The sequence below is a fragment of the Canis aureus genome, chromosome 6 (genome assembly GCF_053574225.1).
Source record: "Canis aureus isolate CA01 chromosome 6, VMU_Caureus_v.1.0, whole genome shotgun sequence".
NCBI lineage: Eukaryota > Metazoa > Chordata > Mammalia > Carnivora > Canidae > Canis > Canis aureus.
Window position 1 is genome coordinate 23,496,734 of NC_135616.1, and position 20,759 is coordinate 23,517,492.

Below are 20,759 nucleotides of genomic sequence, written 5' to 3' on the forward strand. Positions count from 1 at the left end.
TTTTCAACAGGGATTTTATTTTGAATTTGCTTTTCTATAGGTTTGCCTCAGCGAAATGAGGGCACACATAAGATCTTGTCAGAAGTATATAGATAAATACGGACCGCTGCAGGAACTTGGGGAGACGGCAACCAGGTTTGTTTCAACACAATGTAGTTGAATGTTAAATTTGATATGCCTATAAAGAAGTTCATAGGCTGGAAAGGTTAACCTTCTTATGGTGAAAATATGTATGGAGTTGTGTTTAGGCTCTGAACCCTAACACCTACTATTGGTAATCATTTGTTAATGGCAATAATTATGAAAGAGTGAATTATGAAAGAGTTTTGCTTTCTTTACTCGAAAAACTTTGCATGAAGGGAGCCAACCGAGTACTGGAGAGATTGGGAGAACTTCCTCAGACGATTGTGTATTCAGGAAGATCCAAAAATAGAATGTGGAACTGCTGAGGTTCTGCAAGGCTCTGTTTTCTAACTAATGGGTTCAAGTAGATCCTGGTTCAGAGCCTATTCGTTTTCACTCTTCCACTGCCACTGCTCAGTGCCCCAGCTCATTTCCTCTCAGTTTTGCTGGTTTGGCTTTAGAAGGTAGGAAGTGGCATCTCAGTATATAGTCTAACAAGGAAGAACAGGCCTAGGGCAGGCATCCTGAACTGAGACCTTTTTGGTGGGTAATCTTTTATGGGGCCAGAGGAAGGATGGAGGGGGTTAGTAGGCTCAATGACAAATATTGATCATTATTTGTTTTTCCTTTAAAGAGAAAGAAAAGATATAAATCTGGGCCATTACTACCCTGATGGCGAGAGTAATTACAAAGGTTGGAGTCTCTCTCTACCAACAAAATGAGGAAATGATTTATGTTTCCCTGTCTAGGCTGATAACTTGGAAGCCATTAAGTCTACTTACAAGTTCAGTTACCAATAGTGGTATTCAGTAAGAGTGTGATTTTTTTTCTTTTTCCTGAGGAAAATGTTACTCTTATTTTAAGAAAATATACTCAAAGCTTAGATTTAACCCGAAAGTCTAAATGATTACCCCCCTTCTTTTTGTTTTACTAGATATTGCTTTGCAAATGTATCCAGTATTGTAGGATTAGTCCTAAACCATGATGTTACAAACCATGAGCATTTTGGCTCAAAGCAGAGTATGAATTCTGTTAGATTGGCTGCAAGGACCAAAAGGAAGGAAGATAAGTGGATTAAGAAAATGCATGGATTTGATTGCAAGGTTTTTAGGCTTTATGAAAATTTAAAAATACATGCAAGCTAACTTAAATCCTAATTTCTTCTGCTGGTTAGAATTAAATAATAAAGAATTAAAATAACAAAATGAGGAGGGTTGTTGATTAATCAATCTTATGGTATACATTAATATTTGCATTTAAGATAGAAATCTTTGCTTTATAAAAGAACTTACTACTACATAATTCAAATTATAAAAATTCTTATACAAGGTGCTTTTACAGAGTACAAGTGTTAGGGAACAGGAAGTTGTATCTATGATAGAAAGTGAGCAAAAAATTCCAAGCCTCCATATTGTCCCTGTGAGTTGAAGGCAGCAATGTCCACTAGAACACATAGCTAATTTTATATTTTCTGGTAGCCACATTTAAAAAAGTAAAAAGAAACAGTGAAATTAATTTTTAGTGTATTTTATTTAACTGAAGATAGCTTAAATATTATCATTTTAACATGTAATCAATATAAACATTATTGAGATATTTTACTTTTCTTTTTAATATAAAGTCTTTGAAACTCAGTATTCATTTTGTACTTCCAGCATAACTCAATTTCAATAGCCAGGTTTAAAGTGCCAGTAGACATATATGACTAATAGTTCCTGTAGTGGACAGCATACATGTAAGGGACAAATATTCCTTATATACACCTGTAGTCACATATGCTGGTAGAGCTGGAGAACAAATAACACCCAGTTATGTTACCTGAATTAGGAACGGGAGGAAGAAAAAGAAACAAAAAGTAACCCAGGGACATCTGGGTGATGTGATCCCAGTTTTTCAGTTAATGGGCGCTCTGACAGCACTTCTCTCCCAAAGAGAAGAAAGGGCTTCATGTTCATTATAACTGTTTATCTACTGTGCCCTTGTGAGGATACTTACTTTTTTTATGAGGAAAAAAACGTAGATATCTGACCATTATCAGGATGGAAAAATAATGTTAAATCAGGAAGAATAAGGGCTGGAAACTAGATCCACCTACATTCTATTTTTTATCTCTAGTTAAATGCCAACAATTTTAGTAATTTCTGTATTGTATGCAATTTCCAGGTGTGTATGTCCGTTTTGTCAGAGGGAATTGGATGAAGACAGTTTGCTGGATCACTGTATCACTCATCACAGATCAGAAAGGAGATCTGTGGTAAGGAATTTCGTTACTATATTTCTGCAATGTCTGAATTCAATATACACTAGAAATCCATTTAATAGGCTTCTATTTATAGATATATTATAAAGGATAGTTTATGTCAAGGTTGTGCTAATCCTGTGACTTAATATGTGAAAGTGTTAATTTGAAAGTGGTAAGAATTACTAATGCACAGTCATTCTCTCATTTATGAAATTTGACATATCTCACAGATAATTATGGGCATAATCAACTGAGAAGATAAAAAATACACAGCTAAGATCCAACTTTAGTATACTGTGGTCATGTCCTAAGTAAAAAACATTTTTTAATAATGCAGAGAGGGTCATCATGGAAGTTATTCGTCTTATCCAGTCTTTTGTTTCATAGTCTTGACTATTTAGCCATATGCTTGCACATTAAATATATATATTGCTCATCATTTCCCGGGTTCATTGTGATGCTTCCTTTTTTTTTTTCTTTTCAGCCTGGCATTTTTGTCCTACTTTTCTGTGTGGCTTTGATAATTTTCATTTTTATATAGTTGTGAGGGAAAGCAGGGCAGTACTGGGTACGTCCTCATTTACTTAGCCATTTTACTATTTTTGTACACTTGTTAACCAATTTTAAGATTTTAATTCATACTGTACATTTGAACTTTTCCCTTTATTGGATTTTTTCCTAAGAGGAAATTCCTTAGGTTTATCTTTCTGGGACCAAGAAAGTACAAACTTTTTAATAGCTCTTGAAATAGACTTCTAAATGCATTCCAAAAAGGTTGAGTCAATTTATATTTGTGTTAGCAATTTAGAGGTAAACCACTTTCACCTTAACCTGGTTAGTATTGGGTACATTTAGTTTAAAATTAAAATAAAAGGCTTTGCTGAAATAAAATGATACCTTGAAGATTATTTTGAATTTTGTTTTAGTTTAATTTTATAAATATATATGTGTATATCTGTATATATGTATGTGCATGTGTGTATCTACATACACAGGCATATAAGTGTATGTGTGTCATTTATATAGATATGAGTTTTGCTTTGTGGTTTTTTTTTTTTTTTTTAGTTTTAAGGGGCTTATTTTTCTGTGAAATCCTCTTGAAAAGTGATGAGATTAAACCATAGTTATATTAGAAAGATAGATAATTTACAAACAAGGATAGTTCTCACAAAAATCCTAGAAGATAGGTGTGCTTACCTCCATTTCACAAATGATAAGTTGAGGCTCAGGGGGGTTAACTATGTCCTGAAGGTCACATAGCTGATAAGTAGCTGAGCCACAATCTGAACATGATAGTCTAGCTCCAGAACATAGTGAACCCCTGTGCTCTACTAGCAGGTTCACAAGAAAAGCCACACAGTACAGTCAAAGATATTTGTTATTGATCCTAATAGTTTAGAGGTTTTAGCTCTAAGAGGAATGGCTTGGTATGTGTTGGGAGAGCAGGGGAGATTATCCTGGGCTTTTACTGCTCAAGTTGCTCTGTGGAAGGAACCCAACTATGGAGCTGTTTTATGATAGGTCCCCGGGAGCTAGAGGATGTTAGAAGAAAGTGTTAGGATGGCATAATAATAGCAACCATATACTGATTTCTAAGTGCTTCTTTGTCTTCTAGCAACCCTAAGGTGGCATTATCCACGCAACCTGAGCCCTAACCACTAGAATCCAGGTGCTGCTCTGGCTGGAGGAACACCAGGTGCTTTGGACCATGGTCTTGCTCTATTACAGCAGCAATCTGGGGCAGGTCTATCCATTGGTACTGTGTGCGTGCTCCAGCAGAAATCTAGCCCCTGTGCTGCTCAGTTTGGCCATCAGATTGAAGGTGGCTCGTGGAAGCTAGGTCTTCCTTGATTCAGAGGTGATAGAAGTCATTGAGGAAAGTTGGGCAGAAATAAACCAGGAATGGTGGAATCAGATCGCCCGTAGAATTTTATAGTTAAAAGCCTAGGCTTTGGAGGAGATAAACTTTGGTGCCAATCTCAGCAAATTCCACTAATGTCTTTGCCTCTGTTTCATCATTTGTAAAATGGGGGTGATAATGATGCCCTTTTCACAGGGTAGCAGTAAAGGAGTCAGGTGATAATGGTGGGCTACTACCACTTGCGCAACTACATGAAACCAAGGCTAGTGGCGATTTCGAAGAAGCCATGTACTCTCACAGTTGGGGAACCCAAGCTGGAAGAGTGGGGGAAGTGTTAGTAAATTTCAAAAGACCAGGATGCTATTGTGACCTTGAGGCAGGAGCACATTGTTCACGAAATCTGTGGTTCTGTAATATACGAGGGCTGTCTACAAGTGGTCACTAGAACAGAAGAGGTTTAGGGTTCCTGTTAATGTTTTGTGCTTGAGTAGAAACTCAAGCTACATGTCACTCTGAAGGATCTAGAGCCCCTAGAATTCAGGGTATACACTTTGGTTATGAAAAGGCTGGAAGTAGATACTGTGGCATAACTGGGGTTTGCATTCACATGCCTGGGGATCCCTAATGGGGGGACATAGGTGAAAACACCCTGGGAGAAGTCCTAAGTCCAAGACTGGTTCTGGATTGGTGTGGAAGTCAGCAAGGAATTAGATCTTTGATGGGCTGGGTTGTTGAGTTTGCTTACAGATAAGATCATTGACATCATCTGACTTAATCTGATGTAAGAAGTTTCATGGCAGTTAGAGATTTGAGCAAATGATTCTGCCTTTGAGATAAAATTAGATAATTCAGACATCAAACCAGGAGCAACTAATCTTTTCTCTCTGAGTTGCTCAACACTTGGGTAGTAGGTTAAGGACATCAAGGAATTTTGACTTACGTGCAGTTTTAAGAACCAACAGCTCCCTTTTGTCACATAGTAATTATAATTCTACCATGTTTTGTTTTTTTTAAGATTTATTTATTTATTTGAAAAAAGAGATGGGGGGAGAGAGAGAGAGAGAGAGAGAGAGAGAGTGTGTGTGTGTGTGTGTGTAAGCAGGAGGGAGGGGCAGACGGAGAGACAGAGAAGCAGACGTCGTCCCTGAGCTCAGAGCCAACACCAGCTCTACCCCAGGATCTCAGGGTCATGACCTGAGCTGAAACCAGGCATCTGAGGCTTAACCAACTAAGCCACCTAGGCATGCCTGCCATGCTTTATTTTTTGAAAATTTGAAAAATCTATGGAATATCAAACTGAGAGGAGGCCGATTATGTAAGCAGCATGCTTCAGATTGAATTGTGAGACCACTTTTGAGGAAAATTTGGTATTTTGTCCTGTGAAGGATAGATGTTTCAGCAGGAGCCATACTTTCTGGCTCTTCTCTCTGCCCAAAGTGCCCTTTCTTTCAGTGGTTGGCTCATAAAAGTATCCTTTAGAACTCTGCTTGCATCTCACTTCCTCAGGGAAGCCCTCCCTGACATCCAAATTACTTTCGGCTCCTGCTTCTCTCCTCTTCTTTCTTTCTTTCTTTCTTTCTTATTTATTACAATTTGTAATTGTGTTTTTGTTTCACATCTGTCTTTCCCTGTAAGTTATCAGGTTCACGAAGTCATGGAACTTGACTTCTTTGTTGCCTGCCCACCTGTTGGCAGAGAGCCTTGCGCATAGGAGGATATAGTGATTATGAAAAATAAGATGTTAAAGGAAAACATAATTCCATTCACCCAATTTCAAAGGTGCCAGTAGTCTCTTATTTTCTGCCTTGCTCCTGAGATTTATTTCTTAAGGGAAGAGATAAGATTTTTATTGGTTTGGAATATAAACTATGGTGACTAAAGCCTGAGCCACATGCCCCAACAGTGGTTTATTTCTGTTGGTATTTAGAATATCTGTGACTCGATGGGACAGTGGGAGTATGTGTGCATAAATGTTTTGGAAGAAAGAAAAATTTCTATTAAATTTGCTTATAGACTTGCTAAATTAGATGTGCAATCTGGTACCTTAATCTTGGTTACATATTTGCCTGCAATTATTTTCAGTGTACGTCTCTTTTCTCTTTTTTTGGATTCAGGAATTTTAAATTTCTTCCCCAAATGGCACTTTCCATCAGATAGTTGCTGTGGAAGTTAATCTAAACCACAGATAGAGCTGGGTGTCCCTTGTAATAGATGCTCTGAAGGATTAAAGTCGGTGGTAGCTTCTGATATGGTGGCTGTTTTTCACCCGCAGAGTTCACCATCAGATAAAGTCAATACTGAGATGAGGCCAGCATCTTTTGAATGTATACTGTGCATTGATTGATTCCTAATATGAGTATCATGGCCTCGGAGCATTGAGTTGAGGCGCATAATAAAGGATAAGCTGATGTTAGCAAATTGACAACGTTTGGGAGAGTTTAGGTGAACACCTAGGTACTTGGTGATGATTAGTCAGTCTCTTACCACTTCTTTCTCCTTCCTGTGCTTACCATCTCTTCCCTCAGGTTAGATTCCTCAATTTAAGACACAAATCTTGAGAATAGTATAGATGTTCACCTGTTCTTTTTCATTGTCCTTCTGGAAGAAATCTCTTGAGTTACACAACTAAATTTTATGTATGGCAGAAGACCAAAGTCTCCACTAGCTCCTATTAACATCAGACTAAAAACCAAAACTACTTTGCTTAAAGTTCCAGGTTTTTTGTATCTTTCTCCTTCACTAGATGTTGAAGGTCCTTAATGTTAGGCCAGCGCCTAGCATCTCTGTACCTCTGACTCTTGACACGGGGCATACAGAAACCACAATAGGTGCTCAAATATCTATTGAGCAAAACTGGTTCTAACTTAGCCTTCCAAACTCATCTTCTACTGCTTCCCCCAACATGCCTTACTTTCACCTTTCCAAAGCTTTTCCCATTCCCTAAGCAGGCCTGTCCTTTAAGGGTCTCTTGACTTTTCCCAAATTGATTTCTCTGCCTGTGATGCTCCTCACTCTGGCATCGCTGGCTCATTCTTCCAGACAAATTTCAGTTACCAGCAGCTTGGCTAAAGCCTTTCCTGATTACCGGGGCAAAATTAATGATTCCTTTTTTAGGTCTCGAACTGTCTTTCTGAGTATAACACTTGAATATATAATAATGTCATATCTTGGGTATAGCACTTGCTGTGCAGTATTGAGAAGTATCTGCTCATGAGACAACAATAGCAACCATTTAGTATTTGTGCCAGGGACCAAGCTAATATAATGACTGAGCTTCCTAATGTTAAGTGACATCTTTTAAATATACAAACAGCTCTGCAAAGCGGAAATAATTCTCATTTTGCAGGATAAGATTAATTACTTCCAAGGTTAAGTCCATGAGAGGCAGAGATGAAGTTGGAAACTATTTTCCAGGTACTGGGAATGCTGGAGTGAATAGGATACATGGAGTTTCTTCCCTCACAAAACTCCAACTCTTCAAGAACAAGGATCAAATAGTAGGAAATATATGGTGTTTCTTAAATGCCTTGTATGTACCTGGCACATTGAGCACATTATCTCTAAACACCATACCTACTCTACAAGTTAGGTGGTGGTATTTGCACTTCACAGAAGAGGGATATTCATGTGCTGAAGGTCAGTCACACAGCTAATAAGAGCTGGTGCTGGGATTTGAGGGCTCTCTGACTTCACAGGCCACACAACACAACGGTATCTTTTTTTTTTTTTTAAGATTTGATTTATTTATTTATTTAATTTATTTATTTATTCATGAGAGACACAGAGAGAGAGAGGCAGAGGCAGAGACATAGGCAGAGGGAGAAGCAGGCTCCATGCAGGGAGCCTGATGTGGGACTTGATCCCAGATCTCCAGGATCATACCCCGGGGTGAAAGCGGTGCTAAACCACTGAGCCACCCGGGCTGCCCCACAACGGTATCTTTACTGGTTTCCGTATTCCAGGTGCCTAGTTCATAGTAGAGGCACAATAAAGAGTACTGAGTGAGCAAATTTCCATAATTTGTTTCCCTTCTTTCACATCACAAAAAAACTAATGTTGCTTTTTTGTTAAAATTTCTTGGTCTCAGCTGTGTTCTCATTACTACATAGGGGTCTCAGGGTAGATTAAGTGCTATCTTGGGATAGCCAGTGTTGCCAAATAACCAAAATAGCTACAGCATTAGAAAATCATGAATGACCATAAAGCAGTAATAACTTAAATGATGTCATTTTATTACAAAATATATTGATGGATTAGAGCAAAATTCAGAAGTAGCACTATGTATAGATATTGAACATACTGAAACTGAGAACCCCATAAAACAATAAGAATTACATTAAGACCTCATTTAAATTTAAAAGAAGATGTTATCAATCAAACAGATAAATTAAGCACTGTTATAATATGAAAAAAATGTTGAATGGTTTATCAGGAGGCCTCATCTCAGTTCTGATACTTATAATGGTATAAATTTAAGGTAATTTTGTTTTTCTTTCTGAAATTGAGTTCATGAAAGAAATAGGACAGTAATTAATTCATGAGGTTCTTGTGAGGATCAAATAAGAATACCACCTAATTTAATGCCTAATATGTACCTGGCATTCAGTACCATATTTTAAAAAATGAGAATGGTGAAGAAATAGAACTTAAAAAAAAAAAACCCCTAGGTTAAAATGTAATAAAGCAGTAATAAAATAGTATATGGTAAAGAAAGAGGGCGCATGGGTGGCTCAGTCCATTAAGCTTCTGACTTTGGTTCAGGTCTTGATCTCAGGGTCCTGGGATAGAACCCTACCTCCTGCTTCAGGATTCTCTCTCTCCCTTTGCCCCTTCCCTGCTCACTTGCAAGCATACTCTCTCTCTCTTTCTAAAATAAATAAATCTTATCTTCTCCCTCTGCCTCTGTCTCTGCCTCTCTCTTTGTGTCTCTCATGAATAAATAAATAAAATCTTAAAAAAAAACAACCTGGATGAATCTCAGGGCCATTATGCTCAGTGAAAAAAGCCAATCTCAAAAGATCAAATATTGTATAGTTCTATTTATATAGCATTTTCAAAATGTTGAAATTTTAGAGGTGGAGAACAGATCAGTGGATACCAGGGTTTAGGGAGAGAAGACAAAGAGGTAGCATAAAGGGGTTCTTTTATAGCAACACAGCAGTTCTGTACCTTGATTGTGTTTGTGGTTACATAAATCTATCATGTGGGGGGACCTGAGTGGCTCAGTAGGTTAAGCATCCAACTTGTGATTTCAGCTTAGGTCATGATCTCAGTGTTGTGAGATGGAGCTCTGTATCAGGCTCTTCCCTCAGCGTGGAGTCTGCTTAAGAGTCTTTCTCTCCCTCTGCCCTCTGCTCATACATGCTCTCTTTCTAAAATAATAAATAAAATCTTTAAATCTATACACGTAATAAAATTTCACAGAACTAGGTACATATACCCCAAAAACTGAGTTCATGGAAAAACTGGTGAAATCCAAGTAAGGTTTGTAGTCTAGTTAATTGCCAGTTTCCTGATTTTGATAATGTACTGCAGTTTATAAGATATTACTATTGGGGAAGTTGGATGATAGAATTGTAGGACCTCTTGCATTATCTTTGTAATTTCTCATGAGTTTAAGAATACTTGAAAATGAAAAAGGGTATTTTTTAAAGCCATTAAGTATTTCAAGAGGGAGGCAACTAATTAGGTATATTATAATACACCTACTAACTGCAATAATAGATTGATAAATATGAAATAAATAGCTATACTGTTAAGTACAGGAAATGCATATGAAGAAAGAAATGCAATTTTATTTGGTTAGTATTGTTAATATTTATGCAGTTTTAAAACATTATGCTGAAGAATGGCCAATAGATTCATAAAGTTAAAATTCACTTTGTTGAATGGTTAGTTAATTTTTAAATTGTGAGACTGGTTATTTTAAATTCTTTCTTGAACTCTTGATTTTCTTTACTTCCAGTTCTGTCCACTTTGCCGTTTACTACCTAATGAGAATCCAGGCAGCTTTAGTGGCAGTTTAATAAGACATTTGCAAGTCAACCACACTTTGTTTTATGATGATTTCATAGTAAGTATATTTTTTTACTTTTACATTATGTTTCTGTGTGGTATGTGTTAAGCTTATCTTTTTAAATCCAAGCAAATAAAATTATAGCAGAAAAAAATGTGTACAACCCTGAAGTTAAGTATTAGCATTATGTAGAAAATTATAAAATACAGTGTTCATAAACTATATCTGCCTTAGACAAAATTATTTTCTTTTTCATCTAGATAATTAGTCATTGTATAAGGTACTATATTTCACTTTCAAATTATTTTATTTTATTTTTTATTTTTTATTTTTTATTTTTTTTTATTTTTTATTTTTTATTTATGATAGTCACAGAGAGAGAGAGAGAGAGGCAGAGACACAGGCAGAGGGAGAAGCAGGCTCCATGCACTGGGAGCCTGACGTGGGATTCGATCCTAGGTCTCCAGGATCGCGCCCTGGGCCCAAGGCAGGCGCCAAACCGCTGCGCCACCCAGGGATCCCACTTTCAAATTATTTTAATTTCTACTCTAGTCCCCTCTGTAGATATCGTCTTAATTTTTATGAAGTTGAAAATTTATGTAGCTGAGATGAGATGAGAATCACATCAGTAATGAAATGGATCAGAATTTGTTCTGCATCTGGTTGCTAATAACAGATATGGCATCATCAGTGTAGTAAGACAAACAGGCCTCATTTTTTATCTAAATTCCATTAAACACAAAACTCATGTTTATGAACTTTTGTAAACTGAAAAAAATTTATTATGAAAAGTTATAAACATATACAAAAGCAGACAAAATAGTACCATGAATCCCCATATATCAGTAACTACCCATCAATAACTACCCACTAATGGCCAATGTAAAAAATTAAGAATTTTTTCTTTCCATTTTATTGAGAAATAATTGAAATGTAGCACTATGTAGGTTTAAGGTATACAGTCTAGTGACTTGACTTACATAGTGTGACATGATCACCACAATAATTTTAGTTAACATCCATCATCTCAAATAGTTACCAAAATTTTTTTTTCCTTGTGATGAGAACTTTTAGGATTTATTCTCGTATCACCTTTTTAAAAAAAATGTATTTATTTATTCATGAGAGACACAGAGAGAGAGAGAGAGAGAGAGGCAGAGACACAGGCAGAGGGAGAAGCAGGCTCCATGCTGGGAGCCCAACATGGGACTCGATCCCGGGTCTCCAGGATCAGGCCCTGGGCTGAAGGTGGCGCTAAACCACTGAGCCACCCGGGCTGCCGCCCCCCTTTTTTAAAATTTTAATTACTTACTCATCAGCTTTAAAAAATTTTTATTTATTCATGAGAGACACAGAGAGAGAGGCAGAGACATAGGCAGAGGGAGAAGCAGGCTCCCTGCAGGGACCTCGATGTGGGACTCAATCCCAGGACCCCAGGATCACAACCTGAACCAAAGGCAGACGCTCAACCACTGAGCCACCCAGCTGCTCCCTCTTATCAGCTTTCAAAAATACCGTACATTAGTGTTAACTATAGTCTTCATGTTGTATATTACATTCCCAGTATTTATTTATAAGTGGAAGTGTGTATCTTCTGACCCTCCCTTCCTCCAAATCCCCCTTCCCCATCCTGAGAATTTTTTTTAGAAGAAAAGTTAGATGTAGTATGAATAGTTCTAACTTATGACTGTATTTCCCATGATCAGGAATGAGAATAACAAGCAAAAAGTTAATGTCGCCTTTGTTCTACTTTGCTCTGTGTTGCCATGTGAGGGTAATGTGTTATCTTCTGAGTCCCTCTCAGCAAAGGGGTGTTGCCTGTTATGGAAGGAAAATCCCTCAAACCCATGTTGTGAAATAGTGTATTTTATTATTACTACATGAAATGTTAAGGGCTAAATTTTACTTTGCATATAATTTTCACATGATTTTGATCGCTGTCTTTTCATGCAATTTCAAGATAAAATGTAGTAATTGTTGAAGATCATCCCTGCTTTCTGATCTGCCCACTGTGGTTATCCAGATGCAACACAAGGAGCTTGGGTTCTGACCTGGGTTTGAGTAACAGCTCTGTCTCTGTCACAGTTCTGTGACCACGGGCAAGGGGCAAGGTATTTCACCACTGAGCCTGTCTGTTCATTTGTTAAGTGAGGAGAGTAAAAACACTTCTTCTCGAAAGCTCTTGTGAGGATTAAAGGTGATAGTGCATGTAAAGTGATTTGCCCAGTTTGGGCAAGGCTGTTCGGCCAGCTGGATATGGGGAAGAGGGTAAACGGAAGTGCTAGGACCACTTGAAGAATTGAACTGAAACAGAGGCTCCAGTGCTCAAATTATGTCTTTCCTGGCCCTCTGAAGCACCCAGGGCCTTTGACAGAGGCTAGTTCTGGTCTATATGTTCTCATTTCTTACAACACATAGGGCTTCCTCTTTACCTTAGCTCCATGAGATGTTCTAAAACCAAATTGATTTCGTGTCTCCTCTGGCTATTCACATTCGCCCATCCTTCTCAAGATTCTCCAAAGTATGATCCAGGGCTGGTCAGGAGGAAGCTATTTTGATGAGAGCACTTTCAACCCACTCAAAACAGTATTTTTGGATGTGGAAGTGAGGTGGAAGCAGTATTATTTGTTTTGATTTTTTGGTTTCCCAAGCTACCAGCTACTATACTACGCACTTTAAGTGTATTATCTCATGTTATTCCTTACAGCAACTTTGGTGAAATAAATATTGTGTTACTATCCTCGCTGAGCTGTGAAACATCTGAAGCTCAAAGATTAATAAATTGCCTAGGAAAAAGCCAGGATTCAGTCCAGATCTTGTGTTCCTCTAGACTATATGGCTTTCTTTGGATGTTGTTGATTTGCCTTTATGCTCTTATGTTTTAGAATGGATTTCCAAAGGATTTTTCTTTTTCTTTCTTTTTTTTTTTTGATTTATTGCAGAAGAAGAGATGGATTGCAGAGAATAGGGCTCTTAATAGTTTTTGTTTTATTTACAGCATGTGCTGACCTAATGTTTTGAAAGCCATTTCGACCATAGGGAGGCAAGGAAAAAGAAGAGTTTTGCACTCAACATATTTTTCAGAAATAGAGATTTAGTATTACTACTGGGATTGGTGAATTCTAGGAGAATGTCTTAACTTTACTCCATATTACATGTTTATTTGGAACATGGCACCCTGACCATGATTTATAATGTTGACTAAAAATTACTAATTTAAATTCCAAATCAAGACTGTGACAATAACTAGTTAATTACCAGGTAGTAAAATGAAGTAGAAAATGCACTAGCCCCAAACAAAAGTCCTGGGGTTTATGACAGTTTTTGTGGAAACTTGGACAGGTCACTAAATTCAGGGCTCTATTTTCCTGCAAAATGAGGCATTGCCTTGACTCTTATCCTCCAGGTGCTGAAAACTATCATCTCTGATTGTATGTTTCTAATTGTTTTTCTTTGTTGTAGGATTTTAATATAATTGAGGAAGCTCTTATCCGAAGGGTCTTAGACCGGTCACTTCTGGAATATGTGAATCACTCAAACACCACATAATTTTATTAAAAGGAAAGGGAAGGAGACCGTACAGTTGCACCATGTGTTCAGATGCTGCTTGAACAATTGGAGGGAAATCGTCAATGTTCAGTGGGCAAAAATGTACAACACAGTTATATGTTTGTCCATGTTTATCATTATATTGCATTTTAAGACTGCTTTCATTTTGATGGCTTAAATCTGTTTTACATTCTTGAGTTTTTTAGACACTTAACAACAAAAAATAGCCTCTATCAGCCATTAATATGTGGAAGAGAACATAAGGCAGGATATGTGGGTGAAGGATCTTTTTTTGCAAATTGGATGATACTGTGTGTAATGCTATATATTAGTAACTACTGTCATGATTGGGCAAGATAACTAATCTTTGTTCTATATAAAAAGATGGAGAGTGAAACAAAGTACAGATATTCGGTTCTAGTGCTTATCTAATCTCTAATAAAATAATATGAGTAGCCTTGTATTGGAGTAGGAGAGGAAAATTTTGCAGGTCAACAAAGTCCACTTAACCAAATTATAAAACATAATACTGTAACAAAATAAATTTTGTGTTAGGAATGTATACTTAATTCTTTGACTTTTTGTAACTATGCACAATAAGAATTTAATATTATATTTTTCAAATATTTGTAGCTTATCATTTAGAAATATTTCTATAATATAGGCAATTTCTTAAGAACCTTCAGCTGATATTTATAGTAGAAGTGTTCACATCTATAATTTTTAGTGGAAAACCCTAAGGGCTTTGATTTTTTTTTTTACTTTTATTCTTTAGAAAAAACGTAAAATATAAATACTTTAAACCAAACAAAATGTAGCTTTTTACATCATTCTAAGGAAACACTGTTTTAGAATTCTGCCAGCCATTCTGTCTTGTGTGTCCAGTTGCAGTTATCAACCATCTTCTCAAACTCCACAGAAGTAACCACTACAGTGATAGCCATTGTCACTTCCTTGCATTTCTTTATTATTACCCAAGTGTGTATCTCTACACACTATATTTCAATCTTATCCATTTAAAATTGTTTTATTGGCTATATCTTTTACATCTTTTTAATCCATAAGTTCTCCTTTTCTTTTCCTTGGAGTTTCCTGAAGAACTTGATCTTATGACCTATAGAGTTTCCCACAATCTGTATTTTGCTGATAGCATACTCATGGTACAACTCAGCATGTTCCTCTTTCCTCTGGATATTGACACATGGATCCAGATGTTTGAATACACTCAGGTTCAATCCTGTTTGGCAAGACTATAGGTCATGGTGTGTTCTTTCATCAGAGGGTACACTGTGTCTGGTTCTCTCTTTTTGTGATGTCAGCTGAAATTGATACTTATTGTCTGGATCCATTGATTTATTGTGAGTTGGAGGATATTCTATCATTTCTCTTTCATTTACTAGCTGGAACATTTTTATAAAGAAATGTTTCCTCACATCTACTATTTGGTTAACCAGTGGTTAAGTTTGTATAGGAAAAAAAAGTTTGTATAGGAAAGGGAAAGTAATTATTTGTATTTTCCCTTCATTTACTGATTTTCAAGATAATAAACTTGATTCCTGTTACCTGCCAGAGATCACTTCTTTTTTCAGTGTTACGAACTCATGGACTCAAACGTATTTGATAGGCTTCAACCAATTCAAATATTACCTTATTGGAGTTCAAATTGTCCCATCTTTGGCCATTGGGAGCCTCATCAAGTTTTCTCTGAATCATTTTGACACTACATGAGCTGTCTTTATTAGCTTCCTTGCTATCTTGGAAGACAAGATATTCCAGGCTCAACTTAGAAGCTTCATGCCCCAGACCTAGAATGAGCCATTTCTCTAGGAAGCCTGGTTACTTTCAGTGAGAAATGGTATTTCAAAACCATAATTAAGGTTCAAAGAATGCTCATTGCTATTGGATTGGCCATTGATTCTAGGAGAAAGCTAGGAAATCCCTATTTTTTCTAAGATAAAACACTTTGTGAGTTTATTGTGAAACTTCCAAATTAAATTGAGTACTAGCTTTTACTTAATCCTTTCTACTACTTAATCCTTTCTACTACTACTACTATTTCCTTTTTCTATACTGAAAATCCTGGTTTTCAAGGACATGGGGGCATGATAGAGTTAGAATATCCCACAGTTATTCATTTCCTTTATTTACCTTACACATGCAGCAGCCTCAGAATAACAATGCTAATACAACCGCCACCAGTATGATAACTGAAACAATTAAAACCTTTTCAGTTGCTCTTCCCATTTTCTATTTTTAAAAGTCATACTTTGGCAGCATTTGCAGAACATATTGGTGTAACATATTATACTCTCTCCCTTCTATTCTCCATTTAGTCTTATTTCTTCAAATAACTGTATTCAGTGCTTGCCACTAGTAGTTATCTGATGGTCCTATTTTTCATATCTGGCTCTTCAGTGACGAATCCAGGATGTAGAATGACGTCTCTGTATTGTAAGCAAGCAAAGGAAGCTATGAAGAGTAGTGATAACAATTGAGGATAAACTATTTGGCTGTAGGTAGCTTTCTAATTGTCATCATTTATAAACTTTGTTCCTTACACATAAACGTAGTCATAATCATGGTGCCCCCAATTTTTTTTTATAATAAATTGTCCATTCCTTCTTTAAAGGCTTGCTTACTATTCTGCTATCTACTGTGAGGTAATTAGAAAAATGTAAAAACCAGCCAAAATCTAGAGGGCCTATTCCCTCCCTTTTAGATATAGGGAAGGAAGGATATAGGGAAGCTTTTTCAAGCTTGCTTTTCATGGCTGCAGACAAGTAAGAACAGATTTTTAGTTTCACAAGCTCTTGTCCTGCAATTTGGATAGATCATCCGATAAAGCAAAACCCGCTGGACAACAAATGTAAAAAGAGAGGAATTTTTCAGAGATAATCAGGCTGAAAATCTAGTCCCTAAAAAATAAAACAATATATTTCTGAGCATTAGTACCGACGGTCCAAAAAATCAATCTTTTCTGTCCAGAAAATAAATCTTTGTTAGTTCAGAGCAACATAAAAAGCATCTTTAAATCTGTAAAACTTGAACCTGAAAAAACTTCAAAATCTTAAAACCTAGATTTTAAGAAAGGCTTTAAAAAGTCATCTACCACCATTAACTTCAGTGCAATTATACAATTATACAGCCTGTTCCTGGGTTCCTCTTAGGATAATTTTGCCACCTACAGGACAAATGAGGTGCTGGCCACCTGAATTAGTTGGCTTTCTGAATTATTTTGAGTTCTTAAATGCTGAAGTGCAAATATTTGTTGTTTCACTGTGCCTTTAACCTTTTATAAAAAGGAATTTATAATTAATTGTTTTAAAAAATGAAAATAATTAATCAAACCATCATACTGTACACCTTAAACCTTATATACTGATCTATGTCAATTATTTCTTAATAAAATGGGGGGAGGGGGAGAAGGATGAAAACCAATATTTGAAGCTGTTGACTACTAACAAAAAAGTTTCATTCACTTTCTTTATAGCGCCTCCAGAGGCATTTTTTCCAAGGCCTTATAAGGAAAAAAACTGATCGACATGTTATTCTTTAAAAAACTAACATCTTCTAACCCAGCAAAAAGCTATGGAGATTTTCCTTCATATACTTTTTCACCCAAGTTTCTAAAACGTAGGTTGAAAAATTGGATTATGAATCTGTGATGAACAGAGCTTCAGATCAGAACTCCTAAGAGATCCTGTCTCCAGTGATGTTGCTTCATTTCTTTTACTGGTGCTAGGTATCTTTCATTTTGAAGTGAGCTTACTCCAGTTATTGCAAGTTTATGATATTAGCATTTGTATCTTTAAACACTGAAGTTGTTTTAAAAAGTCACTAAGAGATTTGTTCTTTTATTATTCAATTGCAACAACAAATCTGTATGATGATTAGAGTTTTAAATGTACAATTCTTTTCCTTCTGTAAATATGTATTATTGTTAGAAATAAAGAATGGCAGGACCATTGCTTTCATTAAAATGTCTACTGTGTCTGTTCTTAAATATGAATCTTGATAATTTTTTACAAATTTGATTAGCTTTTTAAATTGTTATCATTTGGCAATATCTATCACAAACATATACCTTCATTTTAGGCCAGTAGTTCTCACATGGGGGCAATTTTGCCTCCCAGAGGACATTGGCAATGTCTAGATACATTTTTGGTTGTCATAACTGGTGTGTGCTATTGGCAGGGATGTGGGTAGAGGCCATGGATGCTGTTCAACATCTATAATGCATAGGATAACTCTCCACAGCAAAGAATTACCCTGCCCAAATGTCAATAATGCTAAGGTTTAGAAACCCAGATTTAGGCCAGGGTAGTGCTAAGCATCATCGAGTTAGTACTTGTTCTGTTTCCAAGGGGCTTCATTGAAATTTAAAAGATAAGATGTAAATGGACTCTATAAATCCAACTCCTGGTTAAGTGCATATGAAATTTTGGGTGGCAATAGCTATCATATGTACCCCAGATCAGAATGTGTTCAAACATATGAAAGCTTTTTGGATTTTTCACAAGAAGAGGTACAGGCCAGAACTCCGGTGTTATGGACATGACCTCTGATGACTGTTTACTGAAAGTAAAAGAGGCAACCCAGAATGGGTTAAGAAGACTTACCTCTATCCCCTAGATTATCTTTACTGAAGATAAGACAAAATATTGCAGAAGGACATGCATGTTTGAAATTCTTGAGGCTAAGAAATATTTATTTATTTTTAAAGATTTTATTTATTAATGAGAGACACAGAGAGAGAGGGAGAGGCAGAGACATGGGCAGAGGGAGAAGCAGGCTCCATGTAGGGAGCCCGATGTGGGACTTGATCCCGGGACTCCAGGATCACGCCCCAGGCCAAAGGCAGGCACTAAACCCCTGAGCCACCCAGGGATCCCCTAAGAAATATTTAAATTTCTACCTTATAACTAGAAAACCATCTGGTATTTTAATCATGGAGGTTTCAGAGAAGGCTACACATGGGTCTTGATTAAGGCTAATCATTGCTGCAAAGCAGCCATATGAGAGCCCAGTGAAGGTGAACCACGGGGAGAGATTGGTCAAGATAGATTAGGTCATACTGCGATTACAAACAACCCCAAACCCCAGTGCTCACGCAAAGTCAACTGTGGATCCTGGCTATTCTCCCCCCTGTTCTCCAGCCTCAGAATCCCAGATTGTTTTGGTCTCGGGGCATTTGTATATTACCATGTGCTTCCCCAGTCACGCCATACCACAGTGGGCTGGAGATTTGGTTACACAGGGCATTTCCATTCACATTTCATTTGCCAAGGCAAGTCATGGCCATATGTAATTTCAAGGCATAGAGGGAAATGCAACCTTCTGGGTAGAAGAGAATTGGATGGTGGAATAAAATAGTAATGCCAACCATGGAAGTAGAAAGCCAGGAAGGGCTGGCAGAGACCAGGAGGTCCACAGGAAAAAGGGATTAAAAACACGTGTGGAGGGACACCTGGCTGTTTCAGTTGGTAAAGCATGATCTTGGGGGTCATGAGTTCAAGCCAGGAGAGGCAAAACGTCAAAAAGAGACTAGCTTATTAGAGACAGGAACTCATATTCATTTTGCCATTGTAATATTTTGCTTAATTTTACTCAAAGTTTGGGATCATTTTACCAAATGAAAGATCTTTGAGTTTCTCAAACATAAAACAATAATTTTGTCTTTTGAGTAGTCACTTTTTCCCTTTCATTAAAAAAAAAAAAAAAGCCAAGTGTGTTCTCAGTCCCTTACACATGTATTTTCTCCATAACTTACTGTGTACTTTCATCAGAACCACTTGGGTTACTTGTTACTGTGTTTTTCTGGGCCCTCCCCAGATGGACAGAATTAGAATATCTGAATTCTAATGAATATGTCAGCAAGTTGTCAAAATGTAATCAGATCCATCCATTTCTCACCATCTCTGTGATTACAGTTTTAATCAAACCCATCCTCGTTTGCTTGGATTTCTGCAGTAGACAGGCCTCCCTGTCTCTACTTGACATTAGGTCCATATAGCAGTCAGAGGGATCTTCAAAAGCATAAATCTGAATATGCCTCTTTCCTTCCTCACTACTAAAATGCTTCTAAGGCTTCCTCTTGTTACCAGAATAAAATCCAAATGCCTTCCCATTCTCTTCAAAAGACTTTCATGATCTGGCCCCTGCCTATCTCTCCAATTTCATCTCATCCCACTCTTGCCTTTGATCCATACATTTCAGCCACACTGGTCTGTAGTCTTACTAAACACACCAAGGTTGTAATGGTCCCTGTGCTTTGGTACTTTTTATTTTTTCTGTTTGAAAGCTCTTCCCCCAGAGTTTGGCATGTCTGTCCTCTTAAGTCATTCAACACTCAGTTCCATGTCATAATCTTTCCTCATAATTCTAGCCAAAGACTCTTCCCCATTTTGCCATTAGCCTATTGTAGTTTCTTCTTAACTGTTACTAGAATTTGCAATTAGCCTGCATATTTATTTTCATTTTTATTGAGTGTCTCTCCTCTCTAGAATGTAAATTCTTTGAGTGTGGGTAGACACCACTAAGTTAACCAACATCTTAATGTCCATTTTAAAACAACATCTAAAACAATGGCACATGGTAGCTACTTAGTAAATATTTCTGCTCTCTTATCAACCATTATAGTTATTGATGATATAAAGATATGTAAAAACATGTTTTGATTATATAAAGATCATAAGAATGATAAAAAAAAAGTATTAAAACTAGTAATCTGCTGAAAGTCTTTATGTAACAAAGCAGTATAATTAGTAAAAATATCTCAATAGGTGAGTGACTCAGCTCAGGCTGTTATAACAAAATACTATGGACTGGGTTACTTACACAACAGACATTTATTTCTCACAGCTCTGGAGGCTGGGAGGTCCAAGATCAAGCTGTCAGTGGATTTAGTTCTTGGTGAGGCCCCTATTCCTGTGCTGTAGACGGCCAGCTCTGTATAGCAGAGACAGAGC

The 20,759-nt window shown here is 36.9% G+C and overlaps 1 protein-coding gene across 2 annotated transcripts in view; it reads left to right on the plus strand.

The window, feature by feature from the left end:
• RNF125 (ring finger protein 125) overlaps positions 1-17,771 on the plus strand; it is a 36,746-nt gene extending 18,975 nt beyond the window's left edge. The window contains exons 3-6 of one of the 2 annotated variants that reach the window (XM_077900374.1): positions 41-135; positions 2,287-2,377; positions 10,192-10,299; positions 13,705-17,771. In XM_077900374.1, coding sequence (XP_077756500.1) covers positions 41-135; positions 2,287-2,377; positions 10,192-10,299; positions 13,705-13,791 — 381 coding nt within the window. In that variant the 3' untranslated portion in view covers positions 13,792-17,771. The remainder of the gene's footprint in view (positions 1-40; positions 136-2,286; positions 2,378-10,191; positions 10,300-13,704) is intronic. The other variant, XM_077900375.1, reaches the window with a different exon arrangement.
• The last annotated feature ends 2,988 nt before the right edge of the window (positions 17,772-20,759 follow it).